This window comes from Acyrthosiphon pisum, chromosome A1, assembly GCF_005508785.2.
Source record: "Acyrthosiphon pisum isolate AL4f chromosome A1, pea_aphid_22Mar2018_4r6ur, whole genome shotgun sequence".
Classification (NCBI taxonomy): domain Eukaryota; kingdom Metazoa; phylum Arthropoda; class Insecta; order Hemiptera; family Aphididae; genus Acyrthosiphon; species Acyrthosiphon pisum.
In genome coordinates this window covers 147,437,380-147,460,827 of record NC_042494.1, presented here as the reverse complement: position 1 = coordinate 147,460,827, position 23,448 = coordinate 147,437,380, and the positions used below count along the sequence as shown (strand labels likewise).

The 23,448-nt window shown below is 29.3% G+C and overlaps 2 protein-coding genes across 3 annotated transcripts in view; both read right to left on the bottom strand.

Annotated features, from left to right (window-relative positions):
* The window catches only part of LOC115033880, an 11,321-nt gene extending 6,728 nt beyond the window's left edge, over positions 1-4,593 (bottom strand). The window contains exon 1 of one of the 2 annotated variants that reach the window (XM_029488561.1): positions 3,962-4,593. The gene's annotated coding sequence lies outside the window, so the exon portion shown is untranslated. Of the gene's footprint in view, positions 1-3,586 lie in introns of both variants that reach the window. The other variant, XM_029488560.1, reaches the window with a different exon arrangement.
* A 4,938-nt stretch (positions 4,594-9,531) lies between these two features.
* LOC100161342 (synaptic vesicle glycoprotein 2B) lies at positions 9,532-20,705 on the bottom strand. The gene is made up of 11 exons (XM_001944404.5): positions 20,149-20,705; positions 19,988-20,056; positions 17,801-17,962; positions 17,574-17,736; positions 16,035-16,153; positions 14,487-14,722; positions 14,242-14,390; positions 13,885-14,150; positions 11,585-11,744; positions 11,260-11,387; positions 9,532-9,860 (listed from the first exon to the last, which is right to left on the bottom strand). The coding sequence occupies exons 1-11, from the start codon at positions 20,168-20,170 to the stop codon at positions 9,805-9,807; spliced, it is 1,530 nt and encodes a 509-aa protein (XP_001944439.1). The 5' UTR covers positions 20,171-20,705; the 3' UTR covers positions 9,532-9,804.
* Positions 20,706-23,448: the final 2,743 nt, after the last annotated feature.

Genomic DNA, 23,448 nt, shown 5'->3' with positions numbered 1-23,448 from the left:
GATTTGAGACAATATTTAGACAAATCGATCTGTCATTCCCTCAAAAGTATTATTCTTCATCTTTTTTGTAATGGGTGACTTTACTCTAAGATTACTTAAACGCATAGAAAAAATGATTTTGCGTAAACGCGTTTTGTCTATGTTGCGCGTGGGCCAGAGAGAGAAAACGAATAGTGCGCTGACATCCTCTTAAATTATAAACATAAACATACCATATCCAAATTACACTTTTTAATTTTAAGTACCCGAAAAAGTGTAAACCAAAACCACAAAAACATATAACACCGAATTTGTGCAATTATAGTTCTATATTGTGTTGTGAAAAGGTACCCAACTATAACCGCAAGCTATTTACAATTCGCTTAAACTTTTTTTCTTTGCTTCGTACGTTGACAGGTATATAATTATAGTGCACATTTTAAATTTTAAAAGTTTTAAATTAACAATTAAAAATCATTATCCATAATGTGTAAAGATATTTCACGCTATGCATTCAGCTTACGGAAATAATAATATTATTTCAATATTATCTAGTGCAAGATAACGCAAACTACAATAATATATGACTAACATCTTACCAGTGGCAGATTTAACGGTCGTTTAGCAAACTGGATTATAATTCACCATTGTTTTTATATTAAAATAATTTAAACATATAGGAAAATTTTAAATTTTAAATTTTAAAATTAAACAAAGTAGAAAAGATTGAACTAATTCGACTTGCCTACCTATATAAGTACCTACGTAAATGTGAGTTATTCTACATCCTGCCCACTACTATTTATCATAAATAATATAATTTATAATTATAATCGATACTACAACTGCTACCACGTAATCAATTTCACGGCATCGGTTTTCCCATACGGTACAAATTAAATTACACCAATACCAAGAACTCTGTTAGTCTGTTATCGCCGAAACTAAAATAACCTAAATTAAAAACTAAAAATTGGAGTTAGATACTTATTTAAGGTAGTTGCTTCATAGGAAAAACAAGTTCACTCTGCCATCATAATAATATAACATGTTAACTTTATCATTGACTATTGTGTAAATAGCAGCCTCTAAAATGGTGTGTAGTTCGAAATTTAAAAATGTATAATTCAAATTAAACCTTTATAATATTATAACGAATAATTTTATATCTTCAAGTTTTTTAAATATTTTTTAATGTTTTTGTAAAACATTTTAAGTTTTAACTATTATCTAAATTCGACATAGACACACAGTACATACACAGTAAACTTATTTATTTGAAAAAATAAATAAAAAATATGAACTTCTTGGCCAAAGAATATAACTAAAATATTTCCTAATTATTTACGCAACCATATTATTTTCCTGAAAATATTTTCACCATAGTTAGGAAATATTTTTATGGTGCGTGGGGTACAAGGCCCCTCATCTTATGGATTTGCTCTTATTACTTGACCCCTTAAATCAGTTACATCCGCCACTGCAATATACTACATCTTACATAGGCATTTTATATTTAAACTATACCTGCTTAATTGTATAGAATTATAAAAAACTATCTCATTTATAAACACTTAACTTTAAACTAAGTATTTTTGCACAAAGCTTTTTTTTTATGCAAACCTTAACAAACTCTAGTAGACGTATTATTAATATGTTCTACAAAATATGGAGTGCCAATACAAAATCATAATCAAACATTCGAAAAATCCCAGTCTTAAAATCCATTACTCTTCGAATGATAACTATTTTCCAACTTTTCCATTTTTCTAGTAACATTTTACACATTAGCACTTGTAAAGCAAATTCACATTGTATAAACCATACATAACCATATATGTTCTTCAATAGTTCAATAACATAATATTATAATATTATAATACATTATAATATTACGTCTTGCGATGCACCATTATATTTATTTTAAAAACAGATATTTTAACAACGTACAACTAAAAAGTAAAAACTTCGTAGTAAAAGTGTTTTGTTTATTTTTCAATTTATTATTTCCTAGTATTTTTATGTACCTAAATTAAACCAAAATTATACCAACTTTGATTGATTTCAAATCTAGTAGGTACTAGTAGGAACCTAATAAAGTAATATTATGAAACTTCTAGAGCATTTTTAATACCCAAAAACGTGTTTTCCGATAAAAAAAATATGTGTGAAAACCAATCAATCAATCAATCACATTTTTAAGAAAAATTTTAAAACTCAAATCTTCTTCTCGGAGTTAAATATATATAAATATATTAATACACTCACACCATAATAAATTATTTATATATATAAAGAACCTTTTTTAAAATATAAAAACCAGGTATAGGCATTCAAAATAAACAATCTTATCAATACTTTATTGTGATCGAATTTAAGAAAAACATAATGTATAGGTAATACATTTTATATATTTTATTAATGGCTTAAATAAAATAATGGTTATACGTCTAATAGAATGCATAAATTTGAATAAATATATTACATATACCATACACTTCTTAATAATATATAAAAGGCCCTCTCGTTGGTCCTTATGTACTTAAACGAGCTCTAAATTGATTGAGGTCTTTATAATAAAAATAAGTTTAGTTCCGATGTTTAAATCATATACTGAAAATGTACACAAGGTTAAAATAATTTATTATTTATACTACAAATACAATTTATTTAAGCTTAGATAACAAATTTGTTAATACTTTTGAATTAATTGTACACATTTCTATAATTAGTATAATTTCTAACTCAAATAGAGCAAAGGCGTATATTAGATGAGCTTTATCTAGGCATTAAATCTATAATTACTGAGTATATTATTATACATTTCCAACATTTATTTCAATAAGTAAAATATGTTATTGTTGATATTATTTTATATATTATATTCCTTATGAAGCTACTCTAAACAAACTTTCCCTAACTTAACTTTATATAAAACCATTTTTAATATTGCAGAAGAAAAATACGAACAAACCGGCTATTTCAGGGATAACTATTCAAATATTAAGACGCATGCACAAAAACCCAATTGATTAAAAATATATTGAAATATACAATCGAGATTTCTAGAGGACACGAAATAACTAATTAAAAACGCATAGTCATTATAAAAAGCTACAGTAGAAAAATAAAACTTATAAGAGTAAATTAAGACGGTACGCGTTTTTTCATGACTACTATATCGACTTAAAATATATGGAAAGCATATAATTTTCTCGCCTAACAAATATAAGTAGAGCGGCGTAAGAAGAATCCATCGGACAAAAGTGTGTGCGGTAGAAAGCTTTGTATAAAGTGACTTCTGTGGGTCACCGAATCATTGTGCGATTTTCCCACGCGACTATATGTATATGTATTATATTTGTACTACGACAAAAAAATTTATATTACAAATAATATTTTTAAAAAAAATATGCGGTCGAATATATCGGCGCCACATTATATTGCACTTGACGTTTTCAATAGAATATATAATAGATTATGAAAAAAAAATGGAAAAAATGCGTTTTTCATCTGCTCACCTAGGTATGTATATCATTATGGCATTTTTTTTTTTTAAATGAACGGTCGAAATGATGAATGATCGATTTACGCGTGTAGTGCTTACCTCTTGTCCATTTACGCGTACAGGTGCGTATAATATATAATAATGATATATTACATCCCTCAGTGACTGGCCGTGAATATGCGTGAAACGACAATAATAATAATAGGTAGGTTAACGACGATCGCGGGTTACTTGGATGTTATTATAATTTTATAATATTATGCGCGTTAGACTATAAAACGATAATGTTATAAATACGTACAAGACGTATTGCTCATCATCACGACCATCGTTATATTAATATTTCATACGTTTGACTGTGCACAACGGTTGTGTTAAACAACAATAATATAATGTTAAATTATTATAATAAAATATATCAAAATACAACATTAGTACATCGCGTAGATAATAATATTATTATTATATATTCACCGTATAAAAACACGCGACGACGGTCGTTCGATAACACCGAACCGTACACAGTAATCGTTACGATGATGAATGATGATGAATGTTGATGATGTTGATGATGATGATGGAGGTGACGGCGGTTTGTCTTGTCGGGGCGTACGCGCTTTATTATTATTATTACTTTTTTATGCGCTTCGTCGTCGTCGTCTGCGGCGGATTCGCGTGGACTTTGCGCATCCCGCGAATATTCGCGTCCGTGAATATGATTTTAAACCTCGTAAAAGTGGGTACACCCTACCTACCGCGTGTATAAAGTGCAATACAATAATAATATGATATATACATCCAACACTTTATAGCGATACGACAATATTAATATAATAATATTATATTAATATCGTGACGGTCGTCTGCAGCACAGTCGTATAACGTCCCGTTCGGAGCGCGTGCGTATTCCATCGGCGATTCCGCAATGATAAGTGTAAATACCGTCGTTTTATTTTTCGACGCGCATACCCAATATAATAATATATGTGTAGATACCTACATAATATAATATAATATGTAAAATAGTACTGCGACCGTATACTATTTGCCGCCGACTCTGCAGGGTGGGGACGCAGTGGCTGCAGCGAAACGTTCCTCGCGTCCTATATATACGACTGCACAGATGAGCTGCTTGCTCTCTTATTCTTAAATCAAACCGATAATAACACAATACGCTACTATCTGTCACTCACTCTGTGTGTGTGTCTCACTCTCTCTCTCTTTGCTTGTCTCTCTGTCTGACTGTTCGTCTCTATCTCTCTTTCTCTCTCCCGCCACTTTAATCGTGCTTTTTTTGTTGATATTTTAGAACGTATATGCGTCTCGGCAAATGCGATTCAGACCTAGATATTTCGGCGATAAACCTGTACCGAGGCTATACCGAAATCGCGAACGTCATAGACGACCGGTCGAATCGGTAATATTATAAGATAATGTTAGATGTATTATACCTACTGGAATAGGCAAAGGAATAGGAAGAGGTGTGTCAGTGCCGGATTTAGAACAGGTGCCGTCCTGGGCCCTTTTAAATATGCCACCCTTACCCCAAAAAAATGTATTTATATGTATAATAATATATTTTTTCAATTTCTTACAGAATTAGCCGCCCCCAAAAATGTGTTGCCCTAGGCCCAGAACTCACAGGCTTAGGCGTAAATCCAGCCCTGGGTGTGTGTATATAATATACGCACCATTAATATTTTTAAGACAGACCCCTGCAGCATATTATAAATATGGTATAACTCATTAACTCGCTCTCTTTCGTTTTTGTTTTTGTAAAAATTGTATTTACGTTGTTGTAACTATTTGTGTATAGGTATAATAATCACATGATCTCATGAATCACTACGATCTCGACCGTTCAATTATCATTTGTTGATTACGATTAAATTTTGTTCTCCTTCGTCATTGAGCGAGTAAACTACCATATCAATATCTAAGCATGGTAGGTACTGAGAAAAGGAAATACTTGCATACGCTTACGTAAATTCACACCAATAGATAATGTCCAATTAAAATTAATTTGATATGTTACATAATATTATGCCAGAAAACATTAAATTTAGAGCTCAAAGTACAAGACAGAATACAAAAGATAACTTTGAGTTCTTTAGGCGTTTATGACTACTCATTCACAAAAAAATAGCATATCACAATCTACCTATAGTAATCGATATGGTTATTGTAATAACAATTCTAACAACAATAGCTGATAGGTAGGTTAGTACCTACCTATATATTATGGTAATTTTATCAAACTTCATCTTAACATAAATATAATAATATGTATTAAACGTACAAATATTATTGTTGAGTTAAAAATATATACATAGGTAATATCATTGATTATATAATCAATGGTAATATAGTAACTTTTTTTTAACCTAAACTAACCTAAAATAGAATTTAAAAAAAAGCACAAACTAATTTTCACTATTATTTATTATAATTACAATTAGGATGTTTATGATTTTTACGTATTTTAGATTCCGAGCAATCCGATCATTGCAATGATATGTAGTTATGCGTTGTATTATAGTCTATAAACAGACGTGATGACATTTATATTTTATTTATTTATTACAATATTTAGAAGACTTGAAGGCGTGTGGAAGAACCATTTGGTGACGGGCTTACGGCGTGTTGTCAATATTGACAATAATATTGACTATTGTTGGATATTTAAACAAAAAATTAAGATTTAACATATTTTTCTGTAATTCAAAAAATGTTATTGGTAGGGACTCAAAAAGTTGAAACTTCTCAAATAATTTTGTTATTTAATATACTCATATACTTAATGCATTTTTCAAAGTTTTCAGATTTATCTTAACCCTAATCTTCTGACTTTCTGACCCCATGGCCCGTGCACTTCATTGCCCGTTAAAAAGCAAACTTTTATAATATGATTCAAACTTTGTTCAATTCTGTTATAAAAATATATAATAACTGTTACATTTATATCCAATCATTATCTAATTATTTTTTTATTTTATGTAACCAGTGGCTACTATTATATAAAAAAAAATACAAATTTCTACTATTTTCAACTATTACTATTATAATCTGTATAACCAATGGCAACAATGAAAAAAAAAATTCTTGATTTCCATCGTACATCTCAAAATTATTGTACAAGCCACCTTTTTATAATACTAATTTTGGAAAATCGTTTCCTATATAGAGCACCACTGCTCTTGGTGGTACGAAGGTACTGTCAAAATGTCAAATCCCCAACCATCATAATTTAGCCTCTATTTTTGATCAGCTATTCGTTCAGGACACGTTCGATTATATATAATATACCTCATTAGTCATTACCATGATTCTATTCACACCGCTCTGAGTTGTGATACATATAACGATACATTGGTACCTATATTGACTTATAATATTAATGACAGCTATTATTATGTATGAAATATTTTAATAATAATTATTTAAAAAATATATGCGAATCGTTTAAAAAAAAAAAATTTACACGTTTAACCTATTGCTGTATCAGTATCAAAATAATAAAAATTTTGATTAATTTTTTTATAATATAGGTAATTTTATATTCTGAGTGAAACGATGAATATGCGTATTGATTTTACAATGATGTGAGTGTGTGTGTTTTTTATTTTTTTTTTTTGAGTCTGTGTACTTACACGATAAATAGTCGAAATAATGCTTTGATTTTCTTCAACAGTATCTTGTTCGATGGGAATATGAATCTAGTTGGTGCATTTAGGAGGTCAAAATTTAAAATTTCCAATAGTTTTCAAAAGCACCAGGAAAAACTACATAAAAATTAAGGAAAAACGGGAATTTTTACGCAAAATCGATTTTTAATAAAATCGACTTTGGTTTTTGGTGTAACTTTAAAACAAATGAACGTAGATACATGCAATTTTCACTGGTTGTTAATATTTGCATTTTCTATACATGATAAAATTATTAAAATATTTTGATTTGTTTTGAACTGTTTAGGGAGATTTTCAGTTTCAAATTTTATTAGTTTTAGAAATTTAATACAAGGCTCCTACTATATTGTTACAATGGCATTTGAAAAATATTAAAAGTTTTTTGATTTAAAGTTCGAATTTTGACAAAATTTATCTAATTTAAAATTTAATAAATATTTTGTAGTTAAAAATTTATAAAATATTCAAATTTTATACCTAAGGATTGACAATTTAAAACAAGGTTCCACATAAATAGGTATGTAAATTACTTTATTTACAATAATATCATCAAATATACTTAGTAATATCATAGGCTGACTGACATATTTGACTTATTTTTAAATTTGAATTTAACATAATAATTTAGTGATAGTCAATAAACTAATATATATTTTATTCCCGAAACGAAAGTTTTAAAAATATTGTTGGTATGGACAACTATACTGTTTGGAATAAATATTGTCTGTGTCATAGTTTATTATTGCTGTATTGTTACAACGAACACTATCTACGTATATTCATTGTAATATTTGTCAAAAGTTATAACACTACCTGTTGTTGACACGTTAACCGCCATATGCCCGCCTGCGGTCGCACGACTATGCATTATCTGTACGCATTAGTATTAATATATTAATACCTATTATATTAATCAAGTCTATAGGAACATGTCGAATATTATAGAAATCACTATCAAGTCGTCTGAAGTCGAGATAACTCCATCCACCGAATTGGACTAAAATTCTTACGAAATCGCGTCGGAAAAATGCGATCAGTTCGCCAGCCCGGCGTTAAGACGTAGTAAGACATAGTTCAATGCCGAACACATCGGTACAGACGGCTTCTGCGGGCGATGCAGCCGACGTGGGATTGGAATTGCCGTCTGCCACTTCGACGCAGGAGCCGGCGATGATCGACTCACAGTCTGCAGCCAACGACTTAGAACGGCAAACGGTTTCGGCCGAGCTGACATGTGGCCCGACCGAAATCATCGTGGCCAACTATGCAAGTCCTACGTTCAGGCTTTACATTTCGTTGCTGAACAAGGCAATTATGACGCCCGTTTCCGCGTATAAATATGTTAGAATATCAGATTGTAATTCCCACTGCAAATGAATTAATTATGATTTACACAAATAAACGGTTTTGTAACATTGTTGCTTATTTATTTTTTGTTTATTTTATGCTTAGTAAGGCTTTTTTTTTATATTTTATACTTCAAAATATTTTTTTATTATTCATTACTATTAAATTTAACTTAGGGACAGGTGCTAGTTTGTGCAAGGTGCACACATGCATGACATAGGGGAAAGAAAGATAAACAACTATGAAGTATTAAAGTGGCCACAGTGGGGGAATAAGGACCATTTGAGTTTTCATCGCAATGTAGGGTTGCAATCATGCTGTTTAACGTTATATGTATATTAAACGTTATGATCGAATGACTGTTTAACGTTATATAGAATTTAAACGTTATGAAGTTTTAACGTTATCTGGTGGATATAGCATGTTTCCCACAAAACAGAGTGATTGAAAATTATAATATTACAAAAATAACCATAATATTATATATTTTACTGATAGTTATAATTTTATAAATATTTTTTTTCAAGCAATTATATGTTTCAATCGTTTATCGTTTCTGTTTCATTATCCGTTGTCCGTTTTCAATCGTTCATCGTTTACTGGTACGTTAACTGTTATTCGTTTCAATCGTTTATCGTTTATCGTTTACCGATAGGTTATCCGTTATCGATGTCAATCGTTTTTTGATATGTTTAACGTTATACTCATAATGTTATAAAAACGTTTTGAAGCCCTGCGTATATACATTTATAGCAATATTGAACTAATTCAGTAACTTAACGATATAACAATTATATTAAATAGGTAATAATAATAATAAAAGATTACAGTGTAAAATAGCTTTTAAATTAGACTAATGACCTAATTAATCGTGATGAAAATCCAGGCTTCAGAACAAAAAATTGTATTCAATTAATTACACGATTAATATTTTATATTAATAAAAAACGCAATTATAACTAATGAAGTAAAAATATCCAAGACATCAGAAAAGTTTAAAATAAAATGCTTGTATTATTTAATATTTATTGTATATTATTTTAATTCCAAATATCTTTCTTAACTTTCAATACAAATGTAAGTAAAACGATATTATTTAAATATTCGGAAAACAAAGTTATAAAATAAATAATAATACACAAAATATAGTAATACAATAACCTCTCTACTTCTACAAATCATTAGTTCTTATACAAATTTGTTTTCTTACAAAATCGTGAAACGAGGCAATATACTATTTTCCAATGACACAAATTAAAAGTCATATCATTAGATATTTTAATTTCATTGTATGTTTGTTCTCCCAGTTTTTGGTAATGTTAGCACCAGCAATCCTGAAACTAAACAGTTAATGTTATTAACATAAATGGTATAGTAATAAGCCTATTTCTAAATTTAATATTATGAATATTAAGAAAGAATTAAATTATCCCAACACCTAATATTCACAAGACTACCTACAGACATTTATTTCTTGATTTTTTTTTTGGTTTTACGATCCGTGGAGGTTCTTTATTTATCATCCAAAATATATTTATTCTTTATAGTATTTCAATATGTTTCATCTACCATCAGGGTTAGCACCTTCAGTAGGTATATATGATATTGTCAACTTTACTTCTTCGCTCATTTCCTCTTGGTCGCTTTCCATCGATAAATAATATATAATAATTGTTTGGTTATATTTTCGTCTATGCGTAGCCCTGCTCATTGCATTCTCATTCATCTAATGAACTGTACACCCAAAAAACAGCTCTTTAGTCACAAACAAGGAATTATCCAACCCCATTATAAAATATGTATAACTCTGATGCAATTCGGCCGTTTATATCATAAATATCTTATTAATAATAGCGTGTAACCTTTATATATATTACCAGAGAGAACGGACTGCCAAAAAGGGATCCGACATCGAAGACAAAGATAGTGCAGAGCATTACTCTAACTTCTAAGCACAGAGTCCTTTGTATAAGCCAACTACCACTCACTGGCCAGCGTGATCATATCGTCCGATCACCAGTCCTAAGGTACAAAGTCCTGCATGCGATAGCAAGGATTATTCTAACGAACAGTAAACAGTGAATTGTTTTTTTCTTATTTCTTTCGTCGCCTCAACTCATACTGCGGCATAGTCCATAGGCAGTATATAAATTGTAAGATACTACGATGGTAAGATATTGATCAGTAAGATTGAGTATATTTATATATTTTATATAGGTATTTAATATTTGTGTACTAAATCATAGTGTATATTTGATTATTTCTCGATTATACAACCTCGTGGGTGCCCTCCGAACATTAGAAATAATGTAATTACATTATCATATTAGGCATCTATAGGTATGTTATTATCATTTTCTTGCGTCGTTGGTCTTATTATGGTCCACAAATACCATATACGGTCATATAGGTCTACATTGATATTTGTAATATTATTAAATAATTCGTAATTGCTTTTAACAAATTATAACCTCAATTATTATTTTAAAATTAATTTGTATTTAATAGTTTTGAAAGTAGGTATCAATATTTAATATGTTATTATATATTGATATAAAAAAAAAAAAAAACAAATTTAAAGTTAAAACAAGAAGAGTGGACTAGTTATAACTTCTAATAGTAGGTAGTGACATATTATATTGTATTGACTGCATATACAAAATGCATGTATAACACATTATTACGTCTTGTTAGTTATATTACGCATTAGCATTCATTCAAAAATTTGTAGTTACTTACTTATCAAAAATGAACATGATACCAAAATTGGAATTGCACAAAGCTCATCGATAAATACTCCAACGATGACATTACCCATAAGTGCGCCTACTTTTCCAAACGTAGAACCTATAGATACGGCCATGCCCCTAAGAAAAAAAAATACGAATTAATAATAATTTTTTTCAACGTATAACTCCAAAGCTTAGCCCCCCCCCCCCCCAAAAAAAGTCCTTCAAGCCACCTACTTTTTTAGTTTTGTAGGATCGAAGCGGGGCTCACATTGATGTTAATAATGTTAGCCCCCCTGAAATTTTAATGGATTTCTGCCTATGCCAAAGCTTACCTGTATTCTGTAGGAAACAACTCGACAGCGATGCAATACATAAGACTAATACCCATGCTGGAAAGAGCTGCAAACGTTGAAGATAAAACGAGATTCTCAAGTGAAGACGTAATGAAGTATAAGCAAGCAGCGGACAGACCTGATCCAAAAAAGCTTACCACTAGATAAAACAGAAATACAGTTAAAGTTAGTAGTGTTCCTACTACAAATATTCAATGGCGTTCATTGAGAGGGGTGCAAGGAGGGACATGTCCCCCTTTAGATTTTCCGTGTCAATTATACATTTATGCATAATATATTATAATATACATAATTTATTAAAAAAAATATGATGATTATATCACGTAGTTCAATGATTTGAACAACAGATATTAATCCTAGATATTAAACTTAACACCGCTGTGGTCCGGTACTGTTTCATCTGTAGCCAGGACAAAGATGAACCCAATAAGACCGCAGAGGGCTGCCGCTCTGCGCGTTATCTGTGCCTATAGGACTGTGTCAGACAAAGCCGCACTCCTCCTAGCCGGCATGCCACCTGCAGACTTTTTGGCCTAGGAACGGACAAGGGCCAAGACCACGATTGCCGATCCGCCGCCAAAAGGTCGTCCTCTCCCCCCGCGCGAATATCAAGGCCATCGAACAGAAGACCACCATCTGGGAATGGTACAGCAGATGGATGGTCTCCACCAAGGCTCCCTGGACCCACAGGCTCATCCCAAATGTCATCAGGTAGGACGGTGCCCAGGGTACCAATGACCTTACCAATGTGCTTTACTGTTTTCAACAGTTTCAACATCACATTGGTATAGGGTCGTTAGTTCGTACTGCACGCACTCTGCTAGCTTATCGGACATATACGCTGTTTTATTGCCCATAATGTGATGGTCTAAGGGTGGACCTCAGTACGCACCTGTGACGTCCACTGGCTCCAGTAGACATACCAAACATCCTCTGTGGACCGGTTTTCGAGGGTCTACCAACCGACCCAGCAGATAAGACTAACGTACTGTGGAGTACCGAGCAAACGTTTCGGCTTTTCTACAATTCTACTTGATGGTGGAAAAAATTATGGCAGCGAAGGAGGAAGAAGAGAGAGCTAGGCAGACAGCCGAGGCAAGGTGACAGGGATCTACATATATGTAATATGTATATACTATCAATCGCTGCGGAAAGTAGACCTTGGCAGCCAGGATGTGTAGAAACTAATTTATCGCTAAAAAAATGTATATTCGTAAATGCCTGTTAAGTAATAGCCATATTATTTACAATTAAGTGTAATGTATTGATTTAAAATTAATAAGCGATTGCGGCGCTGTCGATGTAATGTTTAAGCAGTTCCGACAGCGTCATCGATGCCACAAAACAAAAAAAAATATTAAACTTGATGATAAGTTTAATATAATTTATTATCTGGATTATATAGTATGCTTAGTATACATAGAAAGAAGATATTCAATATTTAAATTTAGTTCAAAATGTTGTTGACGAATTTTCAAAAAATAAACGTAACATATTATATGACTGTATTCATATAATAGTATTTATCAACTTATCATAACTATATAATTATTTATAAAATAAATACGAGTAGGTAGTTCAATTTCTAATAAAATGTAAAATATATAACTTAAATAATTAAGTGCATTTTTATATTATATATTTTACATCTTATTAGAAATTGATAAATACTTCTGTATGAATACAGTCATATAATATTATTCTACGAAATATTACATACATCAGTTGACAGGTTAACAGAAAGGTCAATATTATTGAAAAAATACAGTGTACCCCCTGGATTTTCGAAGATGGGCGCACTTGCAGATATCAATAAATTAAATTTTTTCTCCTTTTAGACATCTCACTATTGAATAAAATGTGAACGTTACCTATTCCCTTGTATTAATCGAATTATGATTCCTTCACTTTATTTTAACATTTATAAATATTATATTATTATAAAATACTAATAATAATATAAATATTACAGTTAACTATCTAAGAATATTTTTAATTAGATTTTAAGTAATTTTAACAATTAGAAAAATTAATGTCATAAATTTGTACCTACGTAATACAATGTACTTTGAATCAAATAACCTATAAAGTGTGAACCATCACCTTCATACTCAGTTATAAACTATTAATTAATATAACGTATTATAAATTTGTAATTAAAGATATCAGTCATTGGTAGTTTTACAATATTAATTTAACTAGAAAACGTTCTTGAAAATATATAATAATATATAAAAATATTGAATCAATGATTAGTTAAAAAAATAAAATATCTGTACCTAAAAAAAACCTGAGTCCTAATCTGTTAACGAACAGTGGCACGATAAGACTTGTTGGTATGCATGCTATTCCAATAATGACAATGTTGATGTATACCGATTCATCAATATCATCATTGCACTTTTGGTGTGTCATTTCGGGCTCGATCTTAAACATGGATACGATTTCACACATATTCGTCATGTTTTTCGGGCCTGCATATGTCTTTTCATACCATCGAAACCTATTCATTAGCTCTGGAAACCACAGCATCAACATATAATAACTGCGAACAAACAATAATGGACGTGTGACTAATTACGCCGATGTCTCTCACATTGAAAATTCTCGACATTCGCTAAACGAATGAGTTTTACCTGGTAGTTGCGCAAAATTGTATAATGCACGTGATTATAGCTATAAATTTGTACTTAGACGTGAACAAACCTACAGTACTCTCGTAGAGCCCGTTAAAGAAACCATTACTCTGTTTGTTTATGCAATCAGGTAACATTAACGTAGTCACCTAAAACGACCAGATGAAAATTAAATGATCGTAAATATTAATTGTTGAAAGTTGTCCTGCAGAACACTATAGTGACTAAATAATAATTAAACTTGCCGGAAATTTATCGTCAGCCTTATGGTTCCATCTATAAACGTATTTCAAGCAATCGATGGTCTCATCGTGTTTACCCTTGGCGAGTAAAAACTTTGGACTTTCCGGCAATCTCACCAACAAGCATGCCAATAGTATGCTCGGTAGAGAACATATAATAACAAATAAATTCCACGACCTGAATAAAAATAATCCATATTCGATTCTGAATGTTTGTGGTATAATCAACCATGCCACGCCTAAAAAAATACTAAAATATTATTTTTTGAATTATTTTATTAAATTTATTAATTATTGTTGTGGGTATTAATTTTATTTGATATTTTTACCTAAAGTTGTAAATTTAAAAATATATACCCACCTACATAAATTAATATAAGATATTATCGGAAATAGACTAAACAGTTTTCAGTTACCTAATTAATATTATTATTATAGAACAACGCATCGAACATCGAGAGATGATTAAAAAATTGTTAAAATTATTTTTATTTATTTAATCAACCACTCGTTAAAGTAGGTGCTAGTACTTTTTTCTTGATAGTCACATTATCTATTTATTTTTTTGTATTTTTACATAAAAATATTATATCGATGCGTATTGTTATATAATCGCAAAGTATGATAATACATTTTAATCGACCAAGTCTGACATGGCTTCCAACAAATTTAAGAAACTAAAAATTATAATATTCTAGAATTTTATGAAAAATGTATTATTTATTTTGCCATTTGATAATATTCTCAATCCCCAAACGTACGAAACAGTAAAATTTAACTACAGCAAGCTTTTAGCGTAAGTAATAAATTCTAAAAATAGTTTTTACCAATTTTTTTATAAAATTGTGTAAACATTAAATATGCATAATACCTAAAATTTGGTTTATTGTTATAATTTGTAAATTGTATAAATTATTAAAACATGATATAATAAATTAAAAATGCATTTAGATATAATATGCTCTATATTGCTTATCTGATTATAGTACTATCTTTATTGATGCTTTATTTTATTTTATAGTTCAGTTTCCTACTACCTACTGCGTTGTATACGTAATAAGAAAATTGATGGTGTACGGTGGGTAGATATGGGTTTTATATACCAATTTAATTAAATTTTAACATTAATTTATAGTATTAAAATTTAAAATAAATCATTTGAAATGTAAAATTATAATTTATAATATTACAAGCTACTCGGGTTTTGCAGTCATGAAAGTACTATATATAAGAACATTTTGGAAAATATGTATGTATACTTGTAGATGTACCTACATATAAATATATAATGTTACCTATAAAGTAATTTTATCAGTTAAATTAATTTTAAACCAGTGTTGTATAATATTATTATATGAATATATTATACATATCAATACGTGACTGTCCACTAACACTAAACCCCGCTGACGGAACCACATTCGAGGACACCCTACGAAGTGTTTGTCACCTCGCCGTCAACCCGGAGAGCTTATTTAGTACTAGGGTCAAGGCCAAGTACCGTAATAGGAAGGGTGATTATAGATATTGTTCAAATAGTATAATACTCACATGGAAGTAATATTATACCGCCCGTCCAGAACATTTCCATCCAGCATAAAAATTTTTCACGATATTTGGTGTTTACGAATTCTCCTAGGTAAGAATATAGCACTGTAGCACCGGACACTCTGTATATGGACAAAAAAAATATATAGTTTAGAATATATTCTAATGACTTCAACATGGATGCCCCTTAAGGGGGCAAGGAGGGTCACTTGCCCCCCTTGAAAATTATTGTGCATGAAAAATATTGTGTAAAATTAAATAAATTTAATTCTATATAAAGTTTGACCCCACTGAAAAAAATTAAATGGGCGCCCTGCGTCTTAATATCGTACATAAGTATATATATTATCTCAATAAATGCAGATATCGGTATGGGCGTGGCTTATTTTGAGATAAAATCGTATTCTAACGCACTTGTCTATACATTTCTTCGAAATTGTTCGCAGTTTTGTAATAATCCTTCCTTACACTTTGAAAAACTTTAAAAGTTTTCAGCATACTACGTAGATAAAATGGTGAAATCTACGTGGTGAAGCTTTTTGGAGCTTTTATAACAGATAGGTACCCGAAAAAGTCTTCACAGCCTCTCGGGAAACAAACAAAAGAATCATAAGGGAAAGGATTACCAGTTCGACTATGGTCTGTCCGAAGGTCATGACGTGTTCGAACATTAAATGGCCGAACGATCGAATGTTAAAATATTTTGTTTACGAAAGATCGAGTGTTCAAAATAAAAACATATAAAATTTTTTTTGTATTTTTGTTAATCTTAAAAGTTATACATTATAGGATATTCAGGTAACAATATTACAAATTTAAATTATTAACGTAAATATTATAATTACTATCGTACCCAATGCTCGTTTAAATGAATACGTGATTAAATTGATTTCAAACTAAAATTTGATTCGATGTTTGATTTTTTGATTTTGTATATTTTGCAGAAATACATGTATTGAAAAAAGTGTATAAAACACATTGAATTATGAGAGACACCTGTATATAATCGTAAATCGATAATATATCATCCTTATATGATAAATTCTTATAATATATTAGAAGGGGGGTCAGCGATTTAATATATAATTATATTTCAAATGTTCGAACACTCGATCTATACATATATATATTTTCGAACATATTATGATTATTATGATAATATGATCATTCGGCCAGTTAATATTTGAACATATGATGACCTTCGCATAGTTCATAATATCATATTCGAAGTGGTAACCCTCAACTGAACTATAGTAACCCTCACGACAATTATAAACATTATGAAACCAATCATATATACATTCCTAATTTGAACTAAACGATACCTAACCCAGATATGACAGTCATAATTGCCAAAATTAAATCACAAGAAATTGAAATATACAAAATATTTAGTAATTAGCGTCCGCGGTCTAAAAACAAAGGTCCTGTTGTAGCATTGTAATATTTAATGTTCGACATCTGAAGCACTCATCATGCGCACGTCGATCGTATAACAATATAGGTTAGGATATGTTCATAATAGGTATTCGTTTGATTTACCCAAATCCACTCATCAGTCGGCAGAATATTAACACCGGGTAGATCTGAGATACACTGGAAATAATACTGAAAACAGCATCCATCGTCATACTCAATATCAAAGCATATCTTCTGCCTCTGGAATCAGCAACATAACCCCAAATAAAAGATCCCGTGAACATTCCTGAAATAAACCAAACATATAGAATGAATAACTTTCACCGACTGCAGCGACAAAATATACGTACCAATCATCGAAGCTCCATTTAGGATGCCTTTGTGGAAAGAAGTCATTTGAAAATCACATTGTGCTGACGGTACAACAAAAGACACTGACGTCACACTAATGGCGACCGCCGCGAAAAGTGACCCACAAATAAATAATATGTAATAATGAAAACTTCCAAACCCTATAAAATATGTTAAAATGTTTTAATTTTTTATTAGTATATTTATTTAAAAATGTATAAAATGTAACACTACAATTTTTAATCACTAATTACACAAATGTAAATTTTAAAAACCTATAAGATATATGGATTCTAAGATTTTAGAATCTAAGAGGAACCTTTTCTGCGGAGAAGTGGACAAACATTTCGCGGGGTAACCCCGTACCACTCCACTCTGCTCATCTAAACTTTGAATATTTATAACTCATAAACTATTCGCCCGAAATTCGATTTTCATGTATCAAAATACTAAAAAAAATATTCTGCTTTGGAATATAAAATTAAAACCCAATGTTGTCAATCAAAAAAGTAAAAAACTTAAAAAATTATAAGGATAAAAAACATTTAAAAATATAATTTTTTAAGAAAAACGTTGTTTTATAAGGGACTTGAAACTATGTAAAAAAATATTTTCAAAAAAAATGTACACTTTTCGAAATAATGAGTGTTCAATGATAAAAGAATCACCCGGTATAAAATAAAACTTTTGTTTGTGAGTAAAAAAGCTTGAAAATTATATTCAAATCAAGGTCATCACAAGTTGTTATTACCGAAATTCATTAAAAAATATTGAAAATACATAGCCACAATTTTTTTTTATAAGCGTATATTTATGGTTCACGCGTAAAATAACGATTTATCCTGAATTTATTTTTGTTATTTTGTTATTATTCCGAAAAAAACATTAATCATAGAAACCTGAAACTTTATAGTATTTTAGATTTCTATAAAAATATTATCATTTCTATGCTCAGTGACATTTTCAAAATATTTATACTAATTTTAAGCTATTTATAATGCATTTGAAAATTTTTATTTGTTTCTATAAATATTGATTTAAAATGATATGCTTGGTCAAAAAGCTCAAAAATTTAGAACATGATTTCTCATCATAAGTTCTATATATAGCAGTTTATAAATATTAAAAACAGCAAGATGTAATTATTTTTATGGATATTTGAAAGTCTAGTTTTGATAAAATTTTATATTTAAAGAAAAATTAATAATTTTGTTGTAATTCAAAAAATATTATTCCTAGGGACTTGAAACTTTTAGCCACTCCATGTCTACATATATTAATTTTTATTATATACTATACACAATGACATTTTAAAAATATTTAGATTAATTTTAAGATAATTATTCCACGAACCTATTTACACGCCATTAAACTATGGTACGTCAGTGTCGACTTATTATTAAATAACAAATAGTAATGTAATATTTAATGAAATGTATGCATGGTTTGTTTTTGGAAAAAATTATTTCTACTTACTGTTGGAAAAATAAATTACTAATAGAAATTTAAAAATACAATAAAACATTCCTGAAAAATAGAAATATCGGCAGACATCCACTTCCTATTTATCATTGAATTAAAAATTGACATATCCATAACAGTGACCTATTCAATGAGAATGTACACTCGGCACCTTCTAATTGCTAAACAGCAAAACCACGTCCCCGTTTTTATTTTATATTTATGTATTATATGTATGTATCAATAACTATAGTAAATCCTCATTAAAATCGTATTCTAGTAAATGAAAACATAGTTTAAATAATAATATATTCAATATAGGTAGCTGATAATATAAATTTATAATAGATATTTAAAATTTAAATATATATATTTTTTTCAATTTCATCAATAATTATATTCTTTAATATATTGTTCTACCAATAATTTAAAATTAAATGGGTTATTCTAAAAACAAAAAAATAATACCAATATGTTTATATTATTGCTTACCGTAATATAACAAATATTAGTTTGTTTATTGTAAGTAATTTATGTTAAATAGTTTTTTTATGCTATAGGAATCGATTTAACTTGTTATTTTAAACAACGATTCTGATCAATTTAAAAATTTACTCACCTACCTTAACTATATGTATAAACTATAAACGTATATGGACTGATAATTTTAATAACATAAAAAATAAATAATATAGATAGGTACTTACTAATTTTAATTCACTTACCAACCATTTCGATTGCATCGTCCAAGTGTACAGGTGGTTGAGCAACAAGGAAAGTGGAATCATCGACGTCTAAAATAAACATAACATAATTTTCACATTTCTTTTAAATATTACTCTACCAAAATTTAATTTTCCTAGAGCTATCGAAAAATCGTAATTACCCTTTGGCTTGTTTTTGTTCATTTTAAAACCGAATAATCGACAACAGCGTATAAAAAATTTAAAAAACACCACCTTGACGGTTAGGTGGTGGCAGTATCGATGACACTGTTTGTGGTTGAAGTTATTTCTATGAATGTCCGGATAATAATTATTTCAGACGTCCAATTAAACGATCGCGACTAATTAATTACCATACTGTTATTATATATTGTCGGCCAACATCCATCAGTGTATGGTACTAACACAATCATTAGTATTAATAACAATCAATTGTCATAACTCTCGATTGCAAACTGTTGACGCGCTTTTAAATTGGCCATGGGAGTCCGTGTATATATTATATAAAAATATTTTAAATTTTGCGATCTATATAATAGAGGTTAAGTAGGTACGATGAAAATCGAGTTACGAAACCAATACCGTTTGGAGTTATTTTAACAATTCCACGTGTTTACCTGAACACGAAAGAGCATTTTATTACAACATTATAGGTACTCGTGTAGTGCGCTACCTATGATGAAGTAAACACGTAATATATTATAACGTATTCAAATAATTGTCAATATTATGATCATCAAAAATACCGTAAGTTTATTTTAGTTAATACAATTTTTATTAATCAGTAGGTATAGACAAGTAAAAATGGTAAACACTAGTAAATTTTTTTTGTAGGTATACCTACGTATAATACGTATTATAGGTAGCTTTTTACGGTAGGCAGCATACTACGCCTACCAGACTTGGGTAAAATACTTTTTAAATGTATTTCAAATACATATTCCGAATACTTAAAAAAAAAGTATTCAGAATATGTATTCGAATACTTTATGATAATAATATTCTTAAGTATTTGGAATACTTCACAAAAAGTACTCCAAATATTTTTCGAATACTTTTTTTTAGTAGATTTAGGTTATAATAATATAATATAATAGCAAAAATATTACTTTTTCAATTCTGTGTTTATAAATGAACATTATTATAATCTTGATAAAACACACCTATCTGGCTATCTATAATTTATTAATTATAAAATATTATATTAAAATTAATATTGGATGTTAAAAAAGTATTCCGAATACTGTAGATACTCAGAATACTTGTAAAAAGTATTCAAAATACCGTATTGAATACTTTCAAAAAAAAGTATTTAAATAGTATACGGAATACTACCCAAGTCTGACTCCTACGAAGTAGAGGTAGTTAGCATACTACACGGGAACCCAACATTATATTATAATCTATGGTATTCTAATAAATGACGTACAATTGTACAAATATTATCTACTTTTAGCCTTTAGGTATATTAATTTCGATTATCAACATCACTAGAAAATAGAAATCCCAATGCGACGACAGTATAAAATAAAATCAGTCTACGATTTTTTATTTTGTCATATCAAACATACATAATTGTATAAGTCTCTCCATATTTTATTACAGTTTGCGAAACGTTTTTAGACAATAATATACATCACTTGTACTTGTTCTCACACCAAATTTCAGTAGGCTTATAATAATATTTCAAATAGGCGTTTACACTATACTATATAACATGCACTTGAGCATGCAGTGCATGTGGCATATCACATGATGAGTTTTTACTATAATGGGAGAAGGGATTTAGGTTAATGAATTAATATTTTCACTTATGCGAGTTGTGAAAAAATTAGTCATTCAATTTCCATGTAAGCGTACCTACATAATATGTTAATATTGTTCGTTAATAAATAATAATTATCAGTAATTACAAATCTACGAACAGCATAAACTATAGGTACATTCCATCTTAATTAACACTACAGTTATTAAATATCATAAAGAGTATATCAATATCTCAGCTAATCATTCATACCGATAAGTTTATCGTTATTATACCTGCTATATATTGCTATTAATAGTTATCACGATTAAATAATGTTCAATAGGTACTTATGAAATATTATGATATTACAAATCGTAATATACATTATAATTAGTGCTGCGCTATACACATTATGATTATCAACGTTTTACTAACTAGGTATAAAAGTTATACATCATAATATAATATTATAATACTTATTAGTTTATACTTTATTCTATAGTTGATACAATATACTATAGCACTAAATAAACATTGACGGCAGGGCTGGCCGTGTAGGTGCTTCAACACTTAAAACACCTACTCCCACACTTGGCTGGTGTAATATGCAGTGCTTGAATTTAGGTTCGACGGGGGACGCAAAAGAGTATACCTCTTATTTTTAAAAAATATTTATGCATACTCCTACTAAATGTGCCATAATCAATAATATATTCAAATATTAAGGTGCGCATATTTTTTGTTGCACTTTTGCATCCTCTTTCTAATTTTGCCCAATTCATGCACTGTTATATATAGGTACTATACAATATACACAATATACATTATAATATATATAATATCAAACGTAATTAACACGTAATTAACACGTAAGATTTTATGATTTTACTAGTCTCATTTTGATAATTAAACGAATTGACATCTATAGATTCTAGATTGTACGAAGAAATGAAAATCAGTAGATACTTACGTGTTAGTTTATCACGGTGTTCGCATATCACGTTATTCATTATAACTTATTCCATAACCATGTATATGTTTCAGAAATTTTTAAAAATTAAGTTGTTTTATCTGACGATAGTTTCAAAATGTCTAAAACATGCAATAATCATCCATATGAACTAATATATTATATTCGAATATTAGTAAACCCGTGTATACATTATTTTTATTAAAGTTCAAGTATCTACTTATTATTGAGTTTTTTATTTCCAAAATTGTAATATTTTTTATGTATTTTAAGAAAGTAATATAAAAATGTAGCTGCATGTATTTAAAACTGCATATTTCAATCGTTTTTGTGCAAAATTTAGTCCCGAACTCGACTCATATGTATTTTTAAAATATATTACACTTGTTTATTTTATAGACCTCTCACTTCCCACAAAAATTTGAAATTACGGCACTTTTGGTATTTAACAACAAAAAGGAAAAAAAAACAACAAACATTCACAAGATGTTACAGTAAATAGTTTTGAGCGGATTTTCAGAAAATATCTCGACATAGTACCAACGTATTAAAATGTATGTATATTTCTTCACAAATCTTTGTTTATTAAGTTAAATAAATATTTATTCACTCACATAACACATTATGAATATATTCATTTTTGTACGGACAAAAATAAATTAATAAATATATTTAAGATTTTCATTTTAAAAATTGTAAAAAAAAAGGGTAAATTTGTATATATTATAAAAATGTAAGAAACAG

Coding starts and splice junctions, on each gene's coding strand:
- LOC100161342 (XM_001944404.5), bottom strand. CDS start 20,170: ATGAACAAAAACAAGCCAAAGG. Junction 14,151..14,241: donor CAATTTTGCGCAACTACCAG/GTAAAACTCATT, acceptor GTTTGTTCGCAG/TTATTATATGTTGATGCTGT. Junction 9,861..11,259: donor ATCATGTTCATTTTTGATAA/GTAAGTAACTAC, acceptor TTAACTGTTTAG/TTTCAGGATTGCTGGTGCTA.